The 25,312-nt window shown below is 40.9% G+C and overlaps 1 protein-coding gene across 1 annotated transcript; it reads right to left on the bottom strand.

The window, feature by feature from the left end:
- Window positions 1-1,185: 1,185 nt before the first annotated feature.
- Rab32 (RAB32, member RAS oncogene family) lies at window positions 1,186-14,957 on the bottom strand. Its single transcript, XM_055595874.1, has 3 exons — window positions 14,544-14,957; window positions 6,407-6,684; window positions 1,186-1,695 (listed from the first exon to the last, which is right to left on the bottom strand). The coding sequence occupies exons 1-3, from the start codon at window positions 14,785-14,787 to the stop codon at window positions 1,546-1,548; spliced, it is 672 nt and encodes a 223-aa protein (XP_055451849.1). The 5' UTR covers window positions 14,788-14,957; the 3' UTR covers window positions 1,186-1,545.
- Window positions 14,958-25,312: the final 10,355 nt, after the last annotated feature.

Consider the following 25,312-nt stretch of genomic DNA (forward strand, 5'->3'; position numbering starts at 1 on the left):
GGAGGCCAAAGAGCCAGTCCTTGAGTTCCTGTTAGAAATAGTCCTTGTTCCCCTCACTATGGGAAACCAATTGGTTACTGAGCTACCACAGGCTACATCTGAGCAGAGGTTCTAGGTTACATTCATACATGGTCCTTGGTTGCATGTCAGTCTCAGAAAAGACCCTGTGCCCAGATATGTTTGGTCCTTGTGGAGCTCCTATCCTTTCCCCATCAGACTAACTCCCCTTCTTTCTTATGATTCCCTGTACTCTGCCAAAGGTTTGGTCATGAGTCTTTGCTTTGAAAACACTGCTACTTAGAGTTTTTCAAATGCGCTCAGTAGACTCCTGTCAATGTTTAATGTGCATCTCATCTGTCTTTCAAAACGAGGATTGATAATCTTACCCCATGTCCGCTCTCTTGATTATCTTTTTTAGGTGTATAGATTTCATTATGTTTATCATATCTTATAGGTCTATATAAGTGAGTATATACCGTGTTTGTCTTTCTCCTTCTGGGATATTTCACTCAGGATGATCTTTTCTAGATCCCACCATTTGCCTGCAAATTTCATGATTTCCTCCTTTTTGATTGCTGAGTAGTATTCCATTGTGTAAAAATACCACAATTTCTGTACCCATTCCTCCGTTGATGGGCATCTGGGTTGTTTCCAGGTTCTGGCTATTACAAATAAAGCTGCTATAAACATGGTTGAGCAAATATTTCTTTTGTGTACTTGAGCAAACTTTGGGTATATACCTAGCAGTGGTATAGCTGGGTCTTGAGGAAGCACTATTCCTAATTGTCTTAGAAAGCGCCAGATAGATTTCCAGAGTGGTTGAACCAGTTTACATTCCCACCAGCAGTGGAGGAGGGTTCCCCTTTCTCCACAACCTCTCCAGCATATGTTGTCCCTTGAGTTTTTCATTTTGGCCATTCTGATGGGTGTAAGGTGATATCTCAGGGTCGTTTTAATTTGCATTTCCCTGATGGCTAATGAGGATGAGCATTTCTTTAAGTGTTTCTCTGCCATAGAATCACGGTTTTAAGGATAAAAATTTTACATGAAGTACAGAGTTTTACTAGGAAGTAACTACATGAGACTTTCAAGTCTTTGTAACCAACAGCTTCAAAAAGAAAAAGAAAAAGAAAAACCAGTGGTTAGGTGAGGATGATATGAATACAGGAACAAAGACACTCAAAATGTCATAAACCCCATGAGGAAGTTTTACTACTACTCCAGTACTTACACTGAAAGCTAACACTTGAAATTCATGTACAAAAATGTTTCAAAGGATGTAAACATTAGTCTGCATTTGGCAGAACAAAAAGAGCCTAGGGATCATCCGGCAGAGTCCCGGGGCCTCTAGTGGGAACAGTTCTCCACCGATCTCTAGCTTCAGAAGAGCGGTTCCTGTGCAGTAAGGATGGTAAAGCGCCCCTGAGAGAGATTCACAGGGGATGATGGCACTGTGAGTATCCTCAGACACACACACACACACACACACACACACACACACACACACACACGACCAAGCAGACAGTACGGGGGTACAAAGACACTTCAGCAGCACTGGGACCGGGGTTTGGGAGTGAGGGGCTCCTCAACCAGTTTAATTTTGTCCATGTCGGTTTCTTCTTTAGGAAAGCGTTGCTGGTTTGCAAGCATGTTTTCCACTAGGAACCGGGTGGCCTCATCGATGTTTATATTATCCTGTAATAGGGGCACAGAAAGGAGAGATTAGTACTGGCTGTGGCCTTGGAAGTAACTGATGAGCACAGTAAGGGGACTAGGTAGACACACCAGAGGACACACTGTAAACACATCAGTTAACTTCTTCTCCAACTAGTGACTGTTACACTAAGAACCAAGCATTGGTTTAATTACTTTCCTATGCATCCTTTGAAAGCTCCACATGTGTACAAAAATGAATTTATTCCTTTTTCTCTTCTGCGAATCTCTCTCAAACATATACAGTCCCCTACCCTCTTCCCTCAAGCCCCTTCTTCCCATGAAGGCTCCCTTCTACTTCCAACTCTGTGTGTGTGTGTGTGTGTGTGTGTGTGTGTGTGATTCGCTGAGTTAATTAGGATCATTGCTGCAGCGTGAGTCGGAGGTTATTTATTGAAACACAGGAAACACCTTAATAGTTACATCACGTTTGTGACCTCAAGGGATGTCTTGGACAGCACTAGCCAGAGAATAGCCCTTGGCCTGGGTTTTGTGTAACCTCAACTTTTGCATTCTTGGTGGGAATGGAACCATATGTCTGCAAAGTGCAGGAGACACCCAGATTAAAGTCATTACTGCCAGGCTTCTTGTTGTAAAGTTGCAATTCCCCCTTTGGACTTAGTGAATACAGATAGGTAAATATCCTGTTTCTTCCATACTTTTGCCACTAACTTTATCATCTATTATCTCCTGAGCAATTATCACTGTGATATTGGAAGCTGGCCTTTCATTTGCACCAGTCCTTCTCCATTTACTAGTTAGGACTTGACTGTGAGAGAAAAAATGTATTTATCACTTGTTTGTGCACATCATGGGCTGTTATCAATTTTACCCACTAAGCCCATAGCAATTATACTTTACATTTGTTGTCCTATAATTTTGTGGTTTATGTAAGCAGGCACCTATGCTCTTTGTGATATGTCCACACTGTTTTGTGAATGCTTCCTTACTGTCTGGCAACACAGACCATCTCAATTTCTATTTCTATCATGTCTTCCTGCTGACATCTTCATTTTGTTTATTTAAAAAATTGTATATACAAACCAGATTGTAAAGACTAGGAAAGTTCATTTCTTATATGGTGTTACTGCCTCCAGTACTCTTGGCTGAGAAAGCTATTAAATACAGGTATAAACACACACACACCTTGTCACATATTTTTATATATTTATAAATATAAATATACATGAAAATAAGTGTACATATATGAACACACACATAGATATATAAATATGAAACTATTTACATTAATGTCCCCAAACAAATCCAACACTATGAAATGCCTCATTGTCTGCTTCCTTATTTGTACAAACTTTCTCAGACAGTGAGACTGTTTATTTAGGAGTGATGCTCGTGATTCATATTGCTTTCACAGTACTAACTGCTTTAAGAACTTTATTCTCAAGATAACTTTAACACAAGCAAAGGTCTTTGAATTTCCAGGTGTCTTTCAGTTCTTGTCATTCACCCTCATCATCAGCTACTCTTTTGTTCCTGCAATAAACACCATCATGATCAAGACAACTTATAGAGGAAAGGATTTTTGAGGCTTGCAAGTGGGAGATTACTCCATGTCAGTTCTCATGACAATGATGAAAGCAAGTGAGGAGAGGGCATGCATGAGGTGATAAGGGCAGTCTCAAAATGTTGAGTGATGGTCACAGAGTGAGTAGCCAAGGAGAGGCTCCTGGAGGCAAAGAAAGAGATCCCAGATGTATGCTTTTTTTTTTTTTTTTTTTTGATAAATATGGTATCTTATGCTGTCTTTAGTTTCAGGAACAGATCGTTGAAGTGGAAGATGAAGTTCAGAGGTTCTGTCACCATCATGGGCAAGCATGGCAACAGGCAGGCATGGCAGCTGGAGCAACCAGCTAAGAGTGAGAAATCACATTTTAAATCATATGAGTGAGGAAGAGAGAAAAAACTTGAAATTATGTAAGACTATAAAACTTCAAAACTGGTCCCTAGTGATGTATTTCCTCCAACAAGGTCACATCTCCTAAACCTTCCCAAATGGTTCCATCAATTGGATCTGTATTTGATATATGAGTCTATGGGGCTATTCTCCTTCAAGCAGTACGGCTCTGTTTTAGTGGAGCTGAGTGGGAACAGAAATGCCATATTACAGTCATATGAGTTCAAAAGTTTCATATTAGAATTCATTATGTACCACAAAGTGGAAAAGACTAAATTTGTGAACTCAAAAAACCTACTAGAATCCACATATCTAGAATTCAAACAAAATCCAAGTTTGAAGTTAGTTGCTGACTGGCTCAGAAGTACATTTATTGGTAGTACTTAAAACCTTGATTTAATTCTTTTCCAACTTTTAAAGTAAAAATTCATAGTAATGTTATACACTAGATTCTAGAGTCTAGGAGACTCCTGAATTATCACAGGAAATCAGGTAGAAGCTCTTTCTAGAACCCTTGAGGGAAGCACACCACTGGATAAAAATGTTCACTTATAATATGTTTGTCCTCTCTCTTCCATACTGCATCTTGGCTAAAAATGTAATAAAGCCAGTTGCTTATACAGTTTCAAATTATAGGTATTATGACAATCATTTATGAATTTTATAGGCAGATTTTTTTAAATTAAAATTTGTTAGCTAGAAGATAATAAATACTACATGGAATTTTAGAGGCAATTGTTGGTATAATATTCTTGTGGAATGTACCCTTGTTTATATAAATGCTGATTTCTCTACCTCACTATCTGATTTCAATCCAGACATTGCATTTTGATGCTTTTTCTAAGCATCACCTGTCTCAAGTGTGTAAACATGCCACCATTTGTTCTCTATATTGTCAATTAAACAACCAGCCCCAATGCTGAGCAATAGAGAGGATAGGGTGGGACATCTGGTCCAGAGGGGAGAGAGAGGAAGCAGGAGGGAGGAGCAGAGAGGTCAGGAGAGGAGAGAACTTAGAACCATGAGGAGAGATGATCCGGACCTAAGATATGACTAAAAGCAAGTATAATGGGTGAAATCTGAATGGTAGGAAACTATGTAGGTTTGGAGGTTTAAGATGGCGTAATCATTGCCCAGTATTGTGCTCCAGGTTAATTAAATAAATCCTAGTCTCTGTGTGGTGATTTGGGTATACAGCTGGTTTAGGACTAACCCCTGGTCAACTAAAAGATAAATCAATAATAAATATTAACCAACAACAACAGGCAATGTGGGAAATTCCTCCACGTATATATGTAGTTGCACACATTCCACTTTTCTATGGGAAGTTAAAGCAAATTGCCCAGCATGCACATGGGACAGAGAGAGGCACAGACCTGAAAAACTCAGTCTGTCCATGATGCTTTTCCTCCTGTGATTTGCTCCTTCCTGCCAGGATGAATAACTCCTGCAGCACCTCTGGGTTTCATCTTCCTCCTACCACAACTATCTGTTTATGAAACTAAGGATAGCATAAGATACCATATTTATCAAAACAGTATATGTCTCGGACCACTCACTTCTGTCTCCAGGAGACTTTCCTTGGCCAGTGACTCCATTGTCATAATTCAACACTTTGAGGCTGCCTTGTGATGTGATCACTCATTACTTGCTTTCATCATTCCAATGAGAACTGACATCAAATAATCTCCCACCATGAAGATAAGAGCCTAGTAAAGCTCAGGAAGGAGATTTGCAGAAACAATGGTGTGTATACATACACACACGCATACACATAAACTACGTGTATATGCATGTATAAATAATATATACCACACATATTATAAGCTGGAGCAGTATAAAGAATATGCAAATTTAGGAGTTAATGTTTATCATAGAATTTCTCAAAAAGTCATTATTTTTATGCAAATCTGATGGTTATTGAATGCTCTTATTTAACAATTCCAAGGTATACAACCCTCCAGTATTGTGTACCTCTGTTTTTTCTGTTTTGTTTTGATCTTGGTTTTCTAGTGTTCCTACATGGCTAAGCTTCTCAAACTTTATCCTAGTGATTTTATTTTCTAAAACAGAAAAAAAAAGCAGTTCCCAATGATAGCAGAATTAAAAGTCCATTCAATTATTTAGGAAGAAGCACATAGTAAATGCTGACAGTTTGATCTCTCTGAAAGCTCTCAGAGTTAATCCAGTGTGCTGGTGACTGTTCAGTATGAGCCATGCATTTGACATTTGTCTTCTAAAAACATTTCCTCATGTTCCTCCCCTTTTTCAAAAGTCAAAACGTGTTTGTCTTTGACAAAGCACCTTATCTCCCATTCACTCCAGTAGTAGCAGAGAAACACCTTGGTTAAGAACTCAAACTTGCAGAAAATGTCATGTGACTTTGCTCTGAACAACAGTGCTGTTCTTCAGTTCAGGGCTCAGTCAGCTGACTTTGAAAGTACTTCTGCACAGGGCGTGGATTAAGGGCAGGTCCTTAATCCCAGCAGAGGCAAGCAGATTGCTATGAGTTCGAGGCCAGCCTGGTCTACAAAACAAGTCCAGGACAACCAAGGCTACAGACAAACCCTGTCTTAAAACAAACAAACAAACGAAACAAAGCAAAAAGAAAAAGGAAAGAAAGCACTTGTGCTTCAGAGGGGGAGACTAACATACCCACACTATGCTTTCTTACTCTGGGCTTACAAAACTCCTTGCAGAAATCCATCTATACACTTTTCATGCCAGCTCAACCTGACAAGGACAACAGAAATAGACTCATCAGCAAATCCATCTCACCTTGGCAGAGGTTTCAAACCATCCAGTGAAGCCATGGTCTTTACAGAACTGGTCCATCTGGGAAGGACTCTGGTTGTTGTCCTTCTTCTGGTCACATTTGTTTGCTAGGAGGACAGCAGGAATGGGGCTGCCATTGGGAAGATGAACTTTATTATCCAGGTCACTTTTCCATTTTAAGACTGCCTCAAATGTGGAACTTCTTGATAGATCAAAGACTACAAACGCTCCAAGAGCTTCCTTGTAGTATACTCGGGTCATGTTGCCAAACCGTTCCTGCCCTAGAAATGAATACAAAAGGAGATTAAATGTGAGGGTCATATTAAGGTGCAGGTGCATGCTCAAAGATTCCAAAACCTATTTTGAGAAACAGGGACCTCTCACTACACTTCAGAATAAACTGTTGAGATTAAAGACATTCACCCAAAACTACGGTCCATGGACGTGGCAAAAGTAGCTGACAATTTGCTTGACAGGAGGAACTAATCCTTTGTAGGATATATCACCATAAACTTCAGGATGCCAGTACTGCAAGCAGCACAGAGAGCTAGTTCTGCCTTCTCTCCCCTTAGTCTAAGAGGAGACAGGCACTGGGGAAAACAGAAAGGTAGAAGTGGAAGAAGAAACAAAAATAGAATATTATGAAGTTTGCAGAATGCAGGTAGGTGATGTGGTAAAACGCCAGTCAGAAACATCAAGACTGGACAGGAGACAGCATAGCTTGTGATCTCAGTTCTCCTTCCCTTTCTATCTCTAGCCCATATCTACCTGCTTTTGACTCAGTCCAGAATGGCTCTCCTCTCAGAAACCAACAGCGGAAAACCTGTGCTTTCCAAACCAGCAGTGGCACAGCTGGTTGTGTGGTTGTGAGACAGTTCAGTTGCACAGTTCTTCAGATACAGTCCTTTGAAAAGAACTGAACTTCTGCTAAACACTGAGCAAATTTTGCTACTCAACAGAGAACCATCTGCATACCCAAACTGGCCTGCAGAACATGCTGTTTCTATCAGCTGCCAAACAAATCTTCCACATAATCTTCTACCAGTCTTTATCTGACAGACGAAAAGAGGGGCAAAAAGATGCCTGGTCCAGATCATAGTGACACTAACTAAAGGAGGCAAGCTTTCCGAGGATCTTGCAGTTGCCTTGCATTCTTAAGCTCATCTTTAGGCTGTCAAGTTACTGATGAGATACAGAGGGGGGAAATGAATGGCAAGCAGTAAGAATCTAAGATTATCACTATGATCTAAGACAAAGGCACTGTAGGAGCACATTTTCTTGTTAGAACACATGACAAGGAACAAGCTTTATCTATATTTTATGCTAAATCCAAATTTCTCCAAATTCTACAATGCCATTATAATTTTAAATGTGGGCTTGTGATTCTTCCTATGTCCAATCATTAGAATTTTATTGTAACAAATGGTCATATGTTAGGACCTATCATGGTCATATTTTATTGGTAAGATAAATCTGATTTTAGTTTATTTGTGTAGTTCATTAGATCATAATGCTGACATTTAAGAAAACTTAGTCTTGTAGCTTTCTCTATAAATGTACATTTAACAACTACACCATTATGTTCACTTAGAATATTTTAACAGTCCAAGTTCAAGGTCACCAGCTTTTACAAAAAGACTAGACAGATGTATTGAAGTTGTTTGGATTTCAACTTCTACTAGTGAGACTAAAGGAATCTACTGTTATGAACTTTAATTAATGAACATGAAAGAACTAGGGACAAGTAATTAGTCTCACTAAGATAGTCTTAGGTTAAAAAAGATGGAAATATTAACATTTCAGGGTAATTACATAGTTCCCAGCTTAACCATTCTTTGAATTTCAAAAAGATAAGGTGCCAAACTAGTAAAAGAATGGATAACTATATGTTCCAAAGAGCCACTAGGCTTCCATAACTCTTACTTTTTTAAGTGAATCTCCTGAAAAATCCCAAATAAGTTTTTGTTAATTGTAACCTGTGGTATTAAAAGAGGTACTCATATGCCCTTTCTGATAACTCATACAAAATCAGAAATGTCTATGGTAAGAGATTTGGGAGGAAGATATGTTGGCTTAGAAATGTCAGATAGTTTCTCTGAGATGTCAAGACTAAAAGGAAATTCTTCCTGACAGCCCTCACATCAGAAACTGTACAAAAACAAAAACAAAACAAACAAACAAAAACCGGTCTATTAAGTAAAAAAAAAAAAAAAAAAAAAAAAAGTGTCAGTTACACAATTAAGCAAATAAAAAGCATAGGAACTGACTGGAAGATCAAATGTCAATCACTTACCCAGTGACAATTTGCATCCAGAGTAAGATCAGAAAGAGGATTCTCAAGCAAGAAGAGAAAAGACCCAGTTAACAGAGTAATCAAAACATTAGAACAGACAATTGCCACAAAGCAGACAAACTCTGCCCATGCTGGCTTGGAACCTGATGAATTTTTAAATATGAATCAGCTGGGGAATGGAGGAAGCCCGTCCACAGTAGTTACGATGGGGATTAAGGAAGTCTTGCTTCCTATAGAGTGTGCATGTTCTGAATTAAAGCTTACATTGATAGGAAAATTGATTAGAATTTAGAGGTTCACCATTCTAACGGGTTTGTTGACAAAAAAAAATTTTCAGGAAGAACCCTTTGCAACAACTTCTTTGAGCAGTGCTGGAAGACGCATTATTGGTCAAAAGTGGAAGACAGGTGGAAGCATCCAGTTAGTCAAGCTCTCTTGTTTTACTGTGGAGAAAATGGAGTCCCAAGGAGACGCTCAAGTTCTCTGGGTTGATTGTACTACTGTGCTAACCAATCTGTTATCCAGACATTTGCTGGAATGGATATTTCTGCCTGTGTCCCCTGTGGCAGACGAGAGTCTTGTCAATGTCAGTAGCTAAGAGTGACTTCCTCAAGCAGAGTACAATATCATCCCACCCCCATCCCCAGTTATCTTGTGCTTTACTACAGCAGCTGAGGGAAGATCCCCTATTGCAGAGCGCACCAGTCACTCTGATGCTAGGGGCAGCCTTTGTCATCTGCATTGTTGCTGACATACTGACAGCACAATTTCAATGACTCTCAAAATGTTTTTTCTCTTAAACATTTTGTCTCTTAAACATGCCTCTGGAGGAAGGCATGTTGAGTATAACTTGAAATTTTGGCAAGCAGGAAGGATGAGAAAAGTAAGTTCAGAGGGAGTTATGCAGGCTCCAAATGTATGCAAATGCAGACATCTTAAAATATATAGGTTTGCAAAAGATTAAAATGTTTATCTTGCTATTTGGAGTACTCCACATTAATGACACTGAGGAGGGTCAAACAGCAAAATTAGTGTTTTTCCAGGTTAAAAAAAAAATTATATTTTGTTAAAACATACACAAAATCTTTTGCTTTATTTCTTTAATTGCCTTATCACACTCATTGTTTAACAATTAAACAAAGAATGTATTTCCCTTCAGATTTAATAAAGAAAACACCATATTCTGGTTTTATCAGAAGCACAATTTACAGAAACTTGATCTTGGGATTTTCATCATGACTTTTGCTTGGGCTTTTTCTCTATATTATATTTATGCCTCCTTCTCGATAATCCAAATGTTTCTAGTAATTAGTTGAAATTCAAAATATAAACTTGCTAACACAAACCATGAGTCAATAGACTGAAATGATGCTCAGACTCCCACTTACAGGTACTCACCTCTTCCCCATACACTGGGAGTTAACACGACTAACTCACTAACCAAACAAGGTGACTTGGAAGAGACATTCAATTTCTAATTAGTAAACAGAGGGTCTCTTACAGAAAATCCTTAAATCTCATGGTGCATTTCAGAGACAAAGCACTGGCAACAGTCAACCTCCAATCATAGATTATAAGAGGATCATTATGCAAATAAAAATACCTTGCTAATTTGTGTCCAAATTCATAATAGCTTTAAATGATTATGATATTGTTGTTAATCCTTTAAATAAATGTATTCAACTGGAACAAAGCATGTTTTTATATGTAAACTTCTATGGTGTCCATAAACTAGCCTCCACCAGAGACTTATGGCAACACAGAGCTGAAGATGGCATGATGGCACTTCTACGGAAGTGCTATGATGCTGGGAAAGGAAGTGAATCAGGACATAGTAAGTGTGAGTTCAAAGGAACATGGATGCCAGGCAGGCTGTCTGATGAAAAGATAAGCTCCTAGAGTGTAGTGGGAATGTGGGTGTGTTGCCAGGGTGCTACAGGGCCGAAGACAGAACAATGCTTCTCAGCTTTAGTAGATGATAGATGATAACCTTCCGAGTGGTTCAAATTCTGATTTGGCAGTTTCGCAGGATTGCTAATTGTTAGCCCCAATTTCCCATTATAGAATATTTTGGAGAGAGCTGAAGATCCAGTTTAAAACATGAGTCTAGGCATGCCATTTTACTGGACTGCTGAAACAGATAACACAGCCTTGGAATAACTGAGCGGTGGAAAGTCAGTTTTTTTCTGAGGACTTTATGGTATTATACATCAGTCCTGGAATGCCCAACCCCAGACTTGTGTGTGAAAAGGGTAACTCTTCTGCTAAATCAGGTTAGATGGACACATTTGTCAGATAAAGCCAAGTCTACAAGACAGAGCAAATGCTAAAGAATCTGTGCATGTCATTGACAGTAGATCCTAAGGCCCCTGTGGTTCTGACTCCAGATGATCACAACAGGAGCCCCAACATTCTCAGAATAACCTCAAGAGCAGTCACAAGCTATGGCAGGGATGCATAAATAAACTTTACAGAAAGAATCCAGTGGGGGAACATCGGGTGGGAGAGAATACAGGCTATCTGTCAGTTAAAATGACCAATAGAAACAATCAAACTACAAATTTTCTATCCACTTATTTTTTTCTATCTCTGCCTCAGAAAGCAGATGAAAGGGGCCATCTATGCCTGGATTGCTGGGTCAAAAGGAAAAGGGCTTTTGATGCGAACACTTGGATGGAATTCTAAGACAAGTTTCCTTGATTTCCGATCTCACCATTAAGAACTCTCCCACTTCCACAGTTAGACAGAGAAAATTCCATATGGAAAGCCTATGGTCAGCATAACGTACACACAATGAATACACTTTTTCCAAGAATGTATTTGAAAATAACACTTCATTCCTGGACTACATGGCTTCCAGGCTTCATCAGCGAGTGTTTACCAGAGACAAGAAAAACAACTATAATTATTGCTTAGATTTTTTTAAGGGTGTGTTCTTGTAGCCATAAATAGTTCATTGCATACAGAAATGTCCATAGTTTAGAAAATCTTTCAAAATACGTTTTAGAAGAATGAAGCCAGTCAAAACCTGTCTACTGTGGAATTTCTGAACTTAGGCAAATGACATGAAAATGTTGGAATGCGGGTAGGAAGAAATAGTAATTGTTATGAGTCTAGAATATGAGATAAACGCTCTGATTTGAATTCCCTCATTGCAATGAGAAACATTTTGTTGACGCCTGTACCAGCAAATCACTATGGTCTTTAATTCAAAGGGTTTGTATGAACCTGTTTGGCACCCTTTACAGAAAGTTTTCAGCAATTCTTGCCTATTATACTTCTCAAAGCTTTTCTGACTGTAGACATCATCTTTTTATGGCCCTGGTCCACCGCTACAATCTCCAGAACAACCATATTGAGAAGAAACTAGCAATTGAGTCATGTCACGTGGCTGGCTCTTCCGTTTGTTTTGCAATCAGGGAATACTTTTATTCTTTCAGAACTCAGTATGATTCAGTGCTGTAAATCACATATGGCATATGCTTAGCCTTGTGGGAATGTTTTGGCATTGTCTTCATTACACAACTTCTCCCTCATTAAAATGGTATGAGCTAAGTAGGGATCATCAGTAACTCAAATGTTCAAATCAAGCATAGTTGAGGGTGCAGTTCTGTAAGTTCTAGCCCAAATCCAAGTTATTTGTGTCTCTTCATATTTGCATATTAGAACATCTTGCCCCAAACTCTGTCTCTGAGAAAAGCAAATTAGTATCTTGTTACCTTATAAGTTTTTCTCTAGTTCTGTTATTTGTAGTCATGTATTTGCTGAATGCTACATGAGTTCTTCCTGCTGAAAAGCATCAGTTAACACCAGAGATCACTTTTGGAGACTTTAAAATGTTTCTTTCCTTTCCAACAAAGCTGGAGCTTCAGATGTTAGCAAAAGTAAAAGGATGTGTCATTATGGCAGGCAGATGGTCAATCTCTCCCTCCTGGCTATGGTGTCATTCAAGAAGAATGAAGCTGGGTGTGCTGGCTCACTCTTGTGCTGACAGTAAGAAGGCTGAGGTAGGAGGATCTAGAGTTGAAGGCCATCTTGAGCTTCACAGAGAGAAAGAAAAAGTGGGAAGGGGAGGCATGCAAAGAGCAGAGGTGATATGCAGAAAAAAAAATTCCCTTTTGGCCTTTCAAAACAGGGTTTCTCTATGTAGCCCTGGCTGTCTTGGACCTCATTCTGTAAACCAGGCTGACCTGGAACTCAGAGATTCGCCTGCTTGCCTCTTCCTCTGAAGTGCAGGGACTAAAGGCATGGGCCACCAACACCACAAACTCCTGCTTTTGTTTCCTCAACTCTCCAAACATAATTTAATAATTTGCACATACAAAATGAAACTGAATTGCCATTCTCAGCAGGGGTTTCAAAGCATCTCAGTGAAAAAGCCGCACTGGATACCCTACTGGCGACCATCACATGCCAAGGCAACCTTCAGGATGAGACATCAAGAAGCAATAGAACGTGGACTAGTGTTCTGGGTAGCAGCAGAAAGTGTTTCAAACAAAGCCTCTGGCTTTAAAGAATGATACTTGAAATGGATTCTTGGTTTTTGAAGAAAAAAACAAAACAAGCTGACATTGATTTTGAGGTACATAAATGTATCTTCTCATCTATATTAGACTCTGCTCTTAAGCAACTGAGTGTCAAGTTCATCAATACTTCTTCATGTGGAGTGGCTATAAAGAACAGAGTTATGACTGGCAGGCAGAGGTCATGCGTCTCTCCAGTCTACCACCAGCTGTGGTATAACCACACCCTCCAGGGACTTTGGGGTAGGCACTCTGCGGAAAGGACAGTAAGGTATTCTCCGGTTTTAAACAAGCTCCCATTCAAATGTCTCTTGGCAGGCAGAGCTTCTGAACATTTGCAATGTTTGAACAGGTCAACCTTTGCTACCATTTCCATTAAACTGAACAGAAGTTCACCTTTTGTTGAACCTGGATAGGGCTCCTACCACACTAGCTAGAACACAGGTGTTCACAAATCACCTCTCAAAGACAATGATTCTTACATTCCAGAGCAACAACTGAAAGCAAAAGTAAACAATTAAGTGCTTGTCCGATAGGGAGGTACCCAAGGGAAGACATAAATATTGGTTTAGATAGGCAGGCAGCGGGAAAGTTTCAGAACTTTCCCAACCCAGGGTCACTAGGCCTCCTAAGTAAGAGGAATTTCAGAAATGGAGTTTCCCCTCACAAAGGCTTGGCTGCTCTCCAAGTTTTTCTCACCCATAGTTCCAACCTCTCTTAGTAAATTATAAGGTTGTCTATCATTACTCAGAGGTAAAATATCTTGGCTCAGGAGAGAGAAAACCCTTACATCAACGCAGCACAGACTGAAGTCAGATGGGGGTGAGGGGAAGAAAGTAACCAGGTTTTGTTGGGTTTGGTTGCACCCGTATCCTAGTGGTTCTCAACCTTCCTAATACTGCCACCCTTTAATACAGTTCCTCATATTGTGGTGACCTCAAACCATAACATTATTTTTGCTGTTGCTTCACAACTGTAATTTTGCTACTGTTATGAATCGTTATGTAAATATCTGTGTTTTCTGATGGTCTTAGACAGCCCCTGAGAATGGGGTCGGGACCCACATGTTGGAAACCGCTAAACTAACCAGTAGTGGAACTTCAGGCAAGTCTTTTAGCCACCTAGAACTTCAGTAGGAGAGCGGGTAGGCCTCCCAACGCCGACCTTCCAGGGCCCTTTCAGCCTCTCCAGGCGTCACTTCCCGTTCCATTTGTCTACTGCTAAAAGCACAACCGCAGGGAGCTCAGGCAGAGAAAAGAAAAGAGAGGAACCAGGAGGCAGAGAGGAGCAAGAGTCTGGTGGTGCTGTGACCCTGCCCGCTTACCCGCGATGTCCCACAGCTGCAGGCGCACTAGCGTCCTGCTGTCCCAGTTGAGGACTTTGAGGGCGAAGTCCACGCCGATGGTGGCGCGGTAGTGCTGGGAGAAGAGCTGGTGCACATAGCGCTTGATGATGCTGGTTTTGCCCACGCCGAGCTCGCCGATGACCAGCACCTTGAAGAGGTATTCACGGGTCTCAGGAGCCGCGGTGGCCGTCGCCCCCTGTTGCCCGAGTCCCTCGCCCGCCATGGGCACCACTGCCGTGGAAACTTCTCTCAAGGCCAGCAGGGCAGATCCTCCGTCCGCGCACTCGGCGATGCTGTCCCGCCAGTCACCGGACCCGGAACCCACTGCGCATAGCTGGCCCGGGAGAGTCTGGGTGCACCCCGCACTGGGTGAGCCGGGCAGCAGCACTTCCTCTTCCCGCGCCACCACTCGCGGTCCATGGTGCCCCCTGCTGGCCTCAGACTTCACAGGGAGGCGGGAGGTTGGCGCGAGACTGAGCCCCTGCCCTTGATTTCTAGCAAAAAGGGAACAGATGACAGAATTTCGCAAAGGACTAAGGCTGGGTCCTATGATAAACCTAGTTTTAATGTGTTAGAGGAAGCTGAGTGATGCTTTCCGTTAATGACTTCAATTTACATCGTCAGCAATGGCGTTCGAGCTTTCCCGTTTCGCCACACCTAAGCCAACACTTGTGTTTTTGGTAATAGCTATCCTAGTAGGTGTGAGGTGATGGTAGCATGGGGGTTTTGATTGACATTTCCCTGATGGTTCATAATGCCAAGTTCTTTTGTTGGCCATTTGTATATTCTCTTAAGAAAAATGTTCATTCAGATGGCCTTGCCTATTGAGCGTTCTGTCAGTTTGGTGTAGATCACTGTGAACTCCTTAGTGTTTTGGATGTGGGGCTTCCATTTTTTCCCAATCCGTACATTTCTTAGTTTTGCTTTGCTGCCCAGCGAGTTTTCTAGTTAATGAATTTCCGTTTGTTTGTTTCTCCTTTAGCTTTGGTATGATTTCCAATACTGTTGCTAAGCTCAGTGCCAACATGTGACCCAGAAATACATACTTGAAGGACATACCCTAAAGAAATGAAATTAGGTTTTCCAGGGTGATACTTCTAAATTCATGACAGTACTATTCACATTAGCCACGAAGTGAGAATAATGTAAGTGTCCAAGAACAGAAGAATGGAGATTGTATTGAGTAAATGTACATATATTTACATATATGTTTGTGTATATACACAATGGAGTATTATTCAGTCTTAGAATGGATGAAACTAGAAGACATGCTGCTGAAGGAAATACGACTGGCATCGAATGAAAACTGCTCCACTATGTAACTTATTGTTAGATCCTAGATGCTTCCTCAATAAAGGGATTAGTCATGGCCCCATCACAGCCCCACCCTGAAGCTTCATGACCATTTCAGGCCCTTCACCAACTGGCAAAACTAGCAGGCAGCTGCTCCAAGATAGGATAGGACAATGTGTTTAGTCTGTTCCCAGGCCCAAGGCAATCATTTAGTGATTATCACTGAATGGGAAATAAGACTACACTAACCAATATGGTTAGTGAACATTGAAATGAAACACTGAAATGAACATTGAAAATCAGTGTTTCAAAGAAGTTCTGCTTGATGCTCACATTAAGAATCAGCTGGTGTATGGCTGTAATTGAAAGGCAGTGCTTTCTTGTGCTCATGATGCCGCCTTCACTTAGTTCACATGTTCTCATAAGAATATTTCTGTTCTGAGCGCATCTGAAAGACTCTAACTAGCAGTGTTTTCAAAGCAGATACAAAGACTCATGACCAAACCTTTGGCAGAGTACAGGGAATCATATGAAAGAAGGGAAGTTAGTATGATGGGGAAAGGATAGGAGCTCCACAAGGACCAAATATATCTGGGCACAGGGTCTTTTCTGAGACTGACATTCAACCAAGGACCATGTATGGATATAACCTAGAACCTCTGCTCAGATGTAGCCTGTGGTAGCTCAGTAACCAATTGGTTTCCCATGGTGAGGGGAACAAGGACTATTTCTAACAGGAACTCAAGGACTGGCTCTTTGACCTCCCCACCCCCCAAGGGAAGAGCAGTCCTGCTAGGCCACAGAGGAGGACTTTGCAGCCAGTCCTGAAGATACCTGATAAAACAGGATCGGATGAATGGGCAGGAGGTCCCCCCCATCAGTGGACTTGGAAAGGGGCATGGTGGAGATGAGGGAGGGAGGGAGGGTGGGATTGGGAGGGAATGAGGGAGCGGGACACAGCTGGGATACAGAGTTAATAAAATGTAACTGATAAGAAAAAAATAAAATTAAAAAAAAAAAGAATGTTTCTGTTCTCCATCCTTTTCTATTCATTTATGTGTCAGATGCACACCAAGCCTTACATGCTTACTGTAACTTTATTATGCAGGGTCTTCAAAACTGCATCCCTCTCTTCTATAATCTGTCCTATGTGCATGTGTACATGCCTGGATGTGTGTTCTGAGACCTCCTGTGATCCTTCAAAACTGGCTTTAACATTCTCGTTTTTATTTAATGTCAATTTTTGCAAACACACTGCCAGGCCTTTTGTCTATACTAGAGTGGATAAAACTCATTAGTTTGTGGAGAACTGAAAATCAATACAACATTAAAACTTTAAATGTGGTGCAATAATGATGCAGCCTTATAAAAATGTTAATATCTTTCAGTAATAAGATTAGGTTATAAATTTTATGGACTTATGTTAGTTTTGCTAGGCCCAGCATGAGCTTAATTTTTAGAAGCGATGAAGAGAACTCAGGAGACCAGATCTCATCTTTGCAAAATCGCAAGAGGTTTATTTTAACCATTGTGCAATGGGGTCCCCCCTGCCGGTCAGCAAAGAGTGGCACCAGGAGACAAAGACCTTGGGTTTTTAAAAGACAAAGCGTGGAATTTTGAAGTTGCAGTCTTGGCAATTTAGGAATGGATGAGGAAGCTATAAAGTAAGATAATTGGTTAGTCTTAGGTGCTCAAGCTTAGCCAGTCCTGCCAAGTATGGATGCAGCTACAATTAAAGGTGGGGGTTGTTAGCTCACCCTTGAAAATCAGGGCTACGGGCTTTTAGCCAGAGGTCAGGAGCTACTCAGAAGGAGGATTAAGGCCATCTGGGTTGGTTGCTAAGAAACACTATCTCGAAGACAAGGGTCTGATCATTCTTTTTGCTGAAAGAAGGTCATTGCTTGCTCGCTTTATATTTATATATATATATATATATATATATACATTTCTCCATTCTCTGGAAAGGTACTAAGAGGCTTTAGCTTAACCTGGACCTAAAACTCAAAACTATAGGCTTTAGAAGACATACAGGTTACAGAGTTAGTTTGATCCTTTCAGTTTTACAAAGCAATTCTATAAGTATGTGTATATGATGTGGTCAACGGCTATGCAAGAGAAACAACAAAACAGCTCTAGAACTCATGGAATGTGGTCCCACCAGTTAGCACACCCACAATAGATTTGTCTTGGAGTAGCAGAAACCCAAGAACTATGTGTCCTGAGGACTTGATGCTGTTATGGAGCTTGTTGCCCCTTTGGCTACCACATCCCTCATTGTGTGAAAATTCTAAGGGGGCTTCCAGCCCTTTGCTGGGCAATATTACTGGCACTCACAATAACAATACTTGATCTCTTTCAGGCATTGCTGTGGGAGCAGATTTATGACTTAACCACCACCCTTGAAAAGAACTTACTGATGTAGATTGATATCAGTGACCACTACCCTTGGAAAGAATTTGGAAAAATAGATTGTTTAGCACAGTTAGGTAAAGATGTTTTTGCTAAGAGCTCTGATGCAGAAAATATTAAGGAACAATTTGAAATTCAGAAAAGAGCACTCTCAATAGCAAAGCCAGGAACTTTTTGAGGCTAGTAGACAAATACAGTAGTCCAGCGTAGTACTTTACACATTACAATCTTTACACTCTCAATTTTTACATTTTACAAACTTTTACACTTTACACACGATGGTGACTGAGGTGACAATTTCATTATACTTGTTTTTGCCTTCAGCTTTCTGATATAATCTAATAAAAATTACTAATGAGTAAATTTAAATGTAAATTAAATCTTGAAATTTAACATAGAAATGGCTGCTTATTTTTTATATAAAAGCTTAGATTTGTTATTCTCTTAAGACTCTTATAAGATTACCTTTTAAGATGATTGATTCTTTCTTTGTAACCACAAACTGTAGCTTGCCAGTAAAGAAAAGCTGACTGAGAAATTACCTTGCTTGCTTACCTTGTTAATTTGTAATGAGTTGCTTACAAAGGTATATGGGTTCTTGGAAATAATTTGTTTTTTACCCATAATATGTAAAACATTTGATCATGTAAGAGTATTGGGAAACATATTTTTCTTATGTATACTCATTGTAACTGTTTACTTAAAGAAAAATAGAATGTAACCACGTTGTGATTTTTGTACTGCTTGAAAGATTTTGCTCTGGAGAAAGGAATAAAAACATGATGTGGAGAGTGCTCTTTGGAGTTTGTTCCATCCATCAAATGTATATATGTATTATGTGCTGTTGAAGTTGGAATCTGTTTCCATCTGCCCAGTATGTGAATGTGTGTGAATGTGTGTGTGTGTGTGTGTGTGTGTGTGTGTGTGTGTGTGTGTGTAAAATAAGAGAAATTTGAAAGAAGAAGCTTGTTGGAACCTACCTGCTGGAGTCTGTCTTACTTCCTCAAGTGTAAGTGTGTATGTATGTGTGTGGTCTTTTTCTCTCCCCTCTATCTTTCTCTTTTAGACGCTTTGCCACTATCAGTGGAAAGTCCCCGCTAGAACTAATGGCCCTAGCCCCGCTTTCTCAATACTCTTACATGATCAAATGTTTTACATAATAAGTATAAGCCCACTCCAGGAAGCTACCAGCACTGGCTTACCACCAGTATTTTAATTCTGTCCCCTCAGTTTGCCACTATCAATTGGAAGCCATGATCCATAACTATCAGTTCTGACCTGGATAGACTTGTGTATAATAAATTAAGATTAAATTATTGTAAGTCTAAGCATTTGCTTTTAGAATTACATTATATGCTTATGTATTGACTGATTCTTTTACTTGCCAATATCTATATGTTTAATTCCTTCTTTATCCTATTTTCCTTTCAAGGACTTCCAATACAATTTTATTTAAAATGGAGAGACTACAGAACCCACCTAAAGTATTTTATGTGTATTTGTGTCTTGCCTATATTCATGATTGTGCATCACACGTTTGGTACCCACAGAGACTAACAAGGGCATGGATACCCTGAGACTGTAGTTACATGCAGTTGTGAGCTGCCGTATGTATACTGAGAATCAAACTCTGATCTTCTAGAAGAAAAGACAGTGCTCTATTGCTGGGCTATCTTTCATCCTCACCCAATTTTAGATGTAAAATTATCTACAGCCAATGATTTAGTTTAACAATCTTTTAATTCTTTGATGGGATTGTATTTATAAAACTGTCTGGAGACACTAGTCACTCTGTTGTTATTATTTTATAATGGTACATTACTCACAATGAGTGAATCAATGTTTATACAACTATTTGAAAACAATACTTTAAGTATACTTACCTAGATTTAACCTAATGCTCTTTTTCTTTTCTGTTTCAATGTCCCAGTATCTTAGTTAGGGCTTCTGTTGCTGTGAAGAGACACCATGACCATTGCAACTCTCATAAATGAAAACATTGTATTGAAGCTGGCTCACAGTTCACAGGTTTAGTCCATTATAGTCATGGAGGGAAGCATGGTGGCATGTGGGCAGACTTGGTGCTGAAGAAGTAGCTGAGAGTTCCACATCTGGATATACAGGTAGCAGGAAGAAACAGTGAGCCACAAGACCTAACTTGAGCTTCTGAAACTTCAAAGCCCACCTCCAGTGACATACTTCCTTCAACAAGGCCTCACCTACTCCAATAAGGCAGCAACTCCTAATGGTGCCACTTCCTATGGTCCTATGGGGGCCATTTTTATTCCATCCACTACACTCATTCAGAATACCACAATAAATTTGATCAACACGTTAAACTTCCTAACAGATTTTCAGACTTCGGATGTTTCTGATAACCTTGATGGTTCTGAGTTGTACAGTCTAGCTATAATGTAGAATGCACCTCTGTTGGGTTTGTCAAATTATTTCACCACTGCTAAATTAGACCTGTGGCAGTTTAGGAGGGAGACCACACAGGTAAAGAGATTTTGCTCTTACCAATTATATGAAGAGTATATCTTAGTTAGGGTTTTCATTGCTGTGAAGAGACACCATGACCATAGCAACTCTTAGAACACATTTAGTTTGGCTGGCTTACAGTTTCAGAGGTTTAGTTCATTGTAGTCATGGCAGGAAGCTTGGTGGCAAACAGACAAACATGGTACTGGAGAAAGAGTTTAGAGTTCTACATCTGGATCCTTTGGTATCAGGAAGAGAGAAGGGGGTGGGATGGGGCTGATTCTGGCCTGAGCATTTGAAACCTTGAAGCCCAACCTTAGTGACATACTTCCTCCAACAAGGCCACACCTCCTCATAGTGCCACCCACATGAGCTTATGGGGGCCATTTTATTTTCTTTTTAAAAAAATTATTTATTCATTGACTTTACATCCCAATTGTAGCCCCCTTCCTCCTCTCCTCTCAGTTCCACCCTTTCTCCTTCTTCCCCCTAACCTCTGCCTTCTCAGAAAAGTGGAGCCCCCCTCAACCCACCCCAGCAGATCAAGTCACATCAAACAAAGTGCATCCTCTTCCTCTGTAACTTGGCAAAAAATCCCCGCCAGGGGAAAGGGATCAAAAGGCAATAAACAGAATCCTTATCAGAGACAGCCCCATCTCCCCTTACTAAGGAACCCACAAGAAGCCTGACCTGCTTATCAGCTACATCTGTGTAAGGGTGTAGGTCCAGTTCATGCATGGTCCTTGGTTGGTGCTTCAGTAGCTACATGCCCCTCTGGGCCCTGGCTAGTTGGTTCTGTTGGTCTTCCTGTGGAATTCCTGTATTCTCCAGGTATTTCTATCCCCTACCCCCCACCAACTCTTCCACAAGGTTCCCTGTGCTTCGCCCAATGTTTGGCTGTGAGTCTCAGCATCTATTTTGATCAGCTGTTCGGTGAAGCCTCTCAGAGGACAGCTATGCTAGGCTCTTGTCTGCAAGCAGAACAGAGTTTTGTTAATAGTGTCAGGGGTTGACTCTCTCCCATGGCATGGGTCTCAATTTGGACCAGCATTGTTTGGACATTCAATTTCTGCTCTAACTTTATTCCTACACATCTTGTAGGCAGGGTAATTTTTAGATCAAAGTTTTTGTGGGTAGATTAGTGTTCTTCTGCCTCCACTAGGAGTCCTGTTTAGTGAGAGGGTGTCCTGTTCAGTCTCCATCACCACTGCTACTAGAAGTTTCAGCTAGAGTCATCTACGTATGTCATTTTTTATTCAAACCACCAAATCTGACTTCCTGGCACCAATAGTCTTATATCTTGTGTCGTTATGAAAAGCTGACTTCAGTCCAACTTCAGATGTCCCAACCATAGTCTATCACACTCTCCACACTGTTTAAAAGTCCAAAGCTCAGTCTCTTCTAGGACTAATGGCAATCTCTTAATCTCTTGTAAAATCAAAATGAAAAAGCAGATCACATAGTTCCAACATGTAGTAGTACAGGATATACATTACCATTTCAAAAGGTAGGGAAAGGAGCAAAGTGAGGAAATACTGAACCAAAGAAAGACCAAAAACTAGCTGGGCAAACTCCAAAGTCTGCATCTTTATGCCTGATGTCAAAGCACTCTTCAGATCTCTAACTCCTTTCAGCTTTGTTGACTGCAACACATTTCTTTCTCTTGGGCTGGTTCCACTCCCTGTTAACAGTGTTCTTCAGCTGCTCTGGCTTGGGGTCTATAAGGCAATCCAGACTTCATACAATGGCCTCTCTAGGCCTCTATGTAAAAACACTCCTGACACATGCCTGGCCTCAATGGCTTTCCTTAGTCGTGGAGACAGATTCCACAATTCCTTTTTCTATCCTTCACTCTAAAGCCTGAGCCACTTGGCTAAAGCTGTCAAGTTCTGCTGCTTGCTGGGGCTGGACCACAACCCCCTCATTCAATTACATCTTTGCCAGCTTTCTGTTTTCAATGGTTTCCTTCACTGCCCAAACTCACCTGTTCTAGAACTTGCTCTGTAGACCAGACTGGCCTTGAACTCAGAGATACACCAGCCTCTGCCTTCTGAATGCTAGGATTTAAGATGTGCACCACTATGCCCAGCCCTAAGCTTTTTATATATAATTCCCTTTAACAAGTTGGAAGTTCAGCTGGGTAAGGTCTTGCTCTACTCCTTTTATTTCACTTAGCATCAGGCTTTTTAAAAATCTGTTTACACTTCTCAGTGCCCCTTTTTTTCCTCAAACTGTACATTTTGTATTTTTTCTTTGCTCAGCTTTCTCCTTTTTATTACAGATATACATAAATGTGTCCTCTAATAACCAAACAATACCATCAATACTAGGCTGTCTGGAAATTACCTCTGCCAAAGCTGTTAATCTATAACTCTTCAATTTAGCCTCAGGCAGATTTTTCTTTTTTTTAGGATAAGGTTAGAAAGCAGCCACTCTATCAAAATATCTCAAGAACAGTCTCTAGGCCACATAATATTGTTCTTCCCCTCTGAAAGCTCTTGAGCTGGGTCCCCACAGTTCAAATCACATCACACCACTGTCTTCCATTCTCCTACTAGTATGTCTCATTAAGCTAGTAGTTCATGGATGAGATAGATGTTGTGTGTACCAATTCAGAATCCTGGACCTGGGCCTGAGAGGTGTCTGATCTGGTCAGCCTGCAAGCTTTCCCACTCTCATGCCCTCGGGGCCAGCTAAGCAGCAACCCCTGTTACACAATGCTGCTCAGGTGAGACACAGGGCCCTCTCTTCAGAGTGTTGCAGCCAGTGAGGGCCATGGCCAGGCTCTAGTCTGCCATAGATGGTGAGGGACAAGGAAGGGGAGCAAAGAATCACTCCCGCCTCAGGGCCAACATCCAGCAGGTGTGTGGATGTGAATCTCCCACATTCACACCCTCGGGGCTGGCTCACCAACAACTGCCAAGTCCAGGGCCAGCTCCACTATACTGCTCAGGCGAGGTGCAAGGAGGGAACCATTTCATACCACAGAGTATGCTGCATCACAAAGTAACTCAGGTTAAGAAAGATAAATGTGCATGTTCCATCACATATGCTGATCTCAGTACTTGGTTTGTGTAGATGTACATATGAGGGTGTGAGTGGGGGTACTTGTTATGAAACTAGACAGAGGACCATAAAGGAGGGAAAGAGGTATTAATGGCAGAGAGAGTAAAAAAGCACAGGTTCTATGAAGGTGGAATAGAGGCTTGAGGGTAGAAGGGTACCAGATGGGGTAGATGAGAAGAGGAGGAGAGGAGAAAAAAACAAAATCTCACACATTTTTAGGTTCTATAAATACATAGATGCAAAAGCATTTACTTTCTCAGCCCTTTTATCACTTGTATAAAAGGGTTACTGATGTTTTTAAATTAATTTTGTATCCAGCCACTTTGCTGAAGGTGTTTATTAAAGCTGTAAGAGTCCTCTGGTAGAATTTTTGGGACAACTTATGTATACTGTCATAGCCTCTGTGAACAGCAATACTTTGAATTTTTCCTTTACAACCTGTATTGTTTTGAGTTCCTTTAGTTGTTATGTTGCACTAGCTAGGACTTCAAGTACTATGCTGAATAGATATGGAGAGAGTGGACAGCCTTGTCTTGTCCCTGATTATAGTGGAATTTCTTCAATTTTTTTCCTCTGAAACTAACAAAGATCATCCTGCGTGAGGTAACCCAGACACAGAAAGACACACTTGATATGTATTCAATTATAAGTGAATATTAACCATACAGTACAGAATAATCATACTAAAAGCCACAGACTCAAAGAAGCTAAGTAACAAAAAGAACCCAAGGATGATTGAATCCCACTCAGAATGGGAAACAGAATAGACAAGAGAAGTGGACAAAGAGTAAGAATTGGGTGACAGAGGATGTGGGGAGGGTAAAGAAAGTGGGGATCAGATGTGCAGAGAGAAAAGGTGATATATGAGAGGTTTGAGAGAGAGAAGAGTAAATGAAGAAGGCATCTCTGGGGCATTCTGGAGACGTGCAACAGAATAGGCTCCTGGGAAGATTTTGGGGTGACTCTAGCTGAGACTACTAGAATCAAGAGACATGGAGACTGCAGTGGACAACTAATAGCCAGGAAGGGTTAGGGTCAGGGTCATGGTCAGAGGTCAGGGTCAGGGTCAGGGGTAAGGGTCAGGGTCAGGGTCATGGTCAGAGGTCAGGGGCAGGGGCAGGGGTCAGGGTCATGGTCAGAGGTCAGGGTCATGGTCAGAGGTCAGGGTCAGGGTTAGGGGTCAGGGTCAGGGTTAGGGGTCAGGGTCAGGGTTAGGGTCAGGGTAGGGTCAGGGTCAGGGTTAGGGGTTAGGGTCAGGGTCAGGGTCAGGGTTAGAGTTAGGGTCAGGGCTAGGGTTAGGGCCTTTCTTATAAAGGCCTCATTTAACTTTAATTACCTCCCAGAGATCTCCCAAGTAGAGTGAGATCAGTACTGCACTCTTTCTTTCTTTCTTTCTTTCTTTCTTTCTTTCTTTCTTTCTTTCTTTCTTTCTTTCTCTCTTTCTTTCTTTCTTTCTTCCGTGTGACCCTGCGTGTGTTGAACATGTCTCATTTGGGGGG

Source organism: Psammomys obesus, unplaced genomic scaffold, assembly GCF_907164565.1.
Source record: "Psammomys obesus unplaced genomic scaffold, mPsaObe1.curated_primary_1811, whole genome shotgun sequence".
NCBI classification, from domain to species: domain Eukaryota; kingdom Metazoa; phylum Chordata; class Mammalia; order Rodentia; family Muridae; genus Psammomys; species Psammomys obesus.

Coding starts and splice junctions, on each gene's coding strand:
- Rab32 (XM_055595874.1), bottom strand. CDS start 14,787: ATGGCGGGCGAGGGACTCGGGCAACAGGGGGCGACGGCCACCGCGGCT. Junction 6,685..14,543: donor GCAGCTGTGGGACATCGCGG/GTAAGCGGGCAG, acceptor ATTCATTTCTAG/GGCAGGAACGGTTTGGCAAC. Junction 1,696..6,406: donor GGTTTGAAACCTCTGCCAAG/GTGAGATGGATT, acceptor CCCCTATTACAG/GATAATATAAACATCGATGA.